This window comes from Grammomys surdaster, unplaced genomic scaffold (assembly GCF_004785775.1).
Source record: "Grammomys surdaster isolate TR1022 unplaced genomic scaffold, NIH_TR_1.0 264, whole genome shotgun sequence".
Lineage (NCBI taxonomy): Eukaryota > Metazoa > Chordata > Mammalia > Rodentia > Muridae > Grammomys > Grammomys surdaster.
Genome location: NW_021604705.1, coordinates 8,233,169 through 8,236,217, shown reverse-complemented (window position 1 = coordinate 8,236,217; position 3,049 = coordinate 8,233,169). Strand labels below are relative to the sequence as shown.

The following is a 3,049-nucleotide window of genomic DNA, read 5'->3' as shown; positions in this document are numbered from 1 at the left end:
TTCATGATTCAAAAAATCTGCACAATAAAAGAAGATATCTTATTATCAGCTTGCAGGATGAGAAAGCAGAAATGTTGGAAGTCGGAAGATCAAATCTCTCGGAATCGAAAAGTGCCAGGAGAGATGGACTACATACACCACTCCTGGAGACCAGAATTCTTATTCTTTCCCAGCATCAATAGGTGGCTTATACATATCTGTAATTCCAGCTCCTAGCGATTCAAAGTCTCTGGCCTCCAGAGTTACCTGCTCTCGTGTGTGTGTGTGTGTGTGTGTGTGTGTGTGTGTGTTTGTAAAATATTTTTCAAAACATACACTTTAATTATTATATTCTTACCTTGCTAAGTTCTTTATGCAGTTTTAACCTGTGACAAAATACTACACACACTTTACCAGTGTTTTAACGAATCACTAGTGTCACATTTTATTATTAGAAAACTGAGTTTTATACCTTCTAATGATAGTTAAACTTGTCAATTTGTGGTAATTAAGACACAAGGTAAGTTGATATTAGTGACAATGCACTGTCAAACCATTTAAATAGACTCATAATTTAGCAGGCTGATACAGAGAACCCACACATGAGTCTTAAAACCATTAATGTTTTATGTAAATATCCACTAATCTGTTTTGAATATGAATATAGTAAAACTTGAAAAAAAACTATAAAAGTTATTTATGGGTATATTATCTAGAGTGTGTGGAGTCAGCACAACTTCCAAAGAATATTTATAGTATGTTACTGCTAATTGTTACAAAGTGTTTAAAATGAATTAGGCACAGTAACATATGTTTATGTATGCATATATGTATATCAAAGCATGATAAGCCATTCTTTTAATATGTTTGAAAGTTTTAAGAATATAGCACATAAAAAATGTAAGCTAATGAAATAAATTTAGTCAGTAATTCAAATTGGTTTGAATAGGGCCTGACCAGATCTCCGTTGTTCATCATTATTTTCATAATGATAGGCTGTAGGACAGACACCAAGATAAAGACTGAAACAGTTTGTGAATTAGAAGCTTAGTACTTTTAATTTGTTTTCTGTTTTTGCGAATATTGGGGATTAAACCAAGGGCCCCATGGACTGGGATTCAGCCCCAGTACTCAAGCTGAGAATTTATTTGCCTTTGGCATTCTATTCTGTTACTCCTTCCATCAGTTCACCCTTTGATTTGGTGCTTACTGGAAGCAGTGTTTTTCTGAGAGACAAGATTACAACAGGACTTTCCTGAGTGCCATTTAGGGGCTGTCGAAATACAGTTGGGGCACACTTCAGAAGTGTCTGTGCAAGTGATTAACAATTATAACGTCACAGAAAATGAAACTCTACTTCATAAAGTATAGAAGAAAAACCAACAATCCAAATAAAGGATAGGGTGAGATTTCAAGTAGAGGATGGGGATAGAATTACCATGAAGCATAAGCAGGTAAGAATAAATGCTGTTAGCACATTAAAGACAGTTACATTCAGGAACTATCACAAGTATTCAATGATTTTGAATTCCTCTCTCTATAAGCATTAATGAAACTTAATGGTCATGTCCACTGATAAAAGCTTCCAGTTTCTCATCTGCTAGATGTCCCTCACCATTTTTTTTATCCATTCTTCTGTTGAGAGACATCTAGGATGTTTCCAGTGTTTCTGGCTATTATGAATAAAGCTGCTATGAACACAGTTGTGCAAGTGTCTTTGTGGGATGATGGAGCATCTTTTGGGTATATTCCCAGGAGTGATATTGCTCGGTCTTGAGGTAGAAGATAGTTTTATACCTAAAATGTAAATACTTAATGGTAAACAACCAAAAGCACTATGTTTTCTAAAATTTGGAATAGATGTAGTAGAGTAAGAAAGCAATCAATTTTAAAGCACTGAATAGGATAGTAAAGGACGAGTATGCAGGTCTGGGGAATTCATGTGGAGGTCAGAGTGAAAGCAGGTGTGAGTGGAAGCAACAGAAGGAGTCATGGCTGCCAAAGTGTTTGAGTCCATCGGAAAGTTCGGCCTGGCGTTAGCAGTTGCAGGAGGCGTGGTGAACTCTGCTCTATATAATGTGGATGCTGGACACAGAGCTGTCATCTTTGACCGATTCCGTGGCGTACAGGACATTGTGGGAGGGGAAGGGACTCACTTTCTCATCCCTTGGGTACAGAAACCAATTATCTTTGACTGCCACTCTCGGCCATGGAATGTCCCAGTCATCACTGGTAGCAAAGACCTGCAGAACGTCAACATCACACTGCGCATCCTCTTCCGACCAGTGGCCAGCCAGCTCCCTCGTATCTACACCAGCATTGGCGAGGACTATGATGAGCGGGTGCTGCCGTCTATCACCACAGAGATCCTCAAGTCCGTGGTGGCTCGGTTCGATGCTGGAGAATTGATTACCCAGCGAGAGCTGGTCTCCAGGCAGGTGAGCGATGACCTCACAGAGCGAGCAGCAACATTTGGGCTCATCCTGGATGACGTCTCCCTGACACATCTGACCTTCGGGAAGGAGTTCACAGAGGCAGTAGAAGCCAAGCAGGTGGCTCAGCAGGAAGCAGAGAGAGCCAGATTCGTGGTGGAAAAGGCTGAGCAGCAGAAGAAGGCAGCCATCATCTCTGCTGAGGATGACTCCAAGGCAGCTGAGCTGATCGCCAACTCACTGGCCACCGCCGGGGACGGCCTGATCGAGCTGCGGAAGCTGGAAGCTGCCGAGGACATTGCCTACCAGCTCTCCCGCTCTCGGAACATCACCTACCTGCCGGCGGGCCAGTCCGTGCTCCTCCAGCTTCCCCAGTGAGGCCAACTGGGCCGGCCTCCATCATTCTGAATGATGCCTTCCTTCTGCCCCATCCCAGAAATCACTGTGAAATTTAATGATTGGCTTAAAGTGAAGGAAATAAGAAATAAAGGTAAAATCACTTCAGATCTCTAATTATCAAACGAAGCTTTTATTGTTACACTTTTTACCCTCTTTCATACCCAAAACTGCCAAGTGCCTGTGCAGACTGGCCTTCGACTCTAGCCACTGGCAGTTTGCAGAAGAAAGGCAGGGCAATG

At 41.7% G+C, this 3,049-nt stretch overlaps 1 protein-coding gene across 2 annotated transcripts; it reads left to right on the top strand.

Moving 5' to 3' along the window:
- The first annotated feature begins 1,970 nt into the window (after positions 1-1,970).
- LOC114628134 (prohibitin-like) lies at positions 1,971-2,842 on the top strand. 2 transcript variants are annotated; one of them, XM_028776092.1, is made up of 2 exons: positions 1,971-2,387; positions 2,739-2,789. In XM_028776092.1, the coding sequence occupies exons 1-2, from the start codon at positions 1,971-1,973 to the stop codon at positions 2,787-2,789; spliced, it is 468 nt and encodes a 155-aa protein (XP_028631925.1). The 2 variants fall into 2 exon arrangements, with proteins under 2 accessions (XP_028631925.1, XP_028631924.1); XM_028776091.1 differs by having other exon boundaries at positions 1,971-2,842.
- Positions 2,843-3,049: the final 207 nt, after the last annotated feature.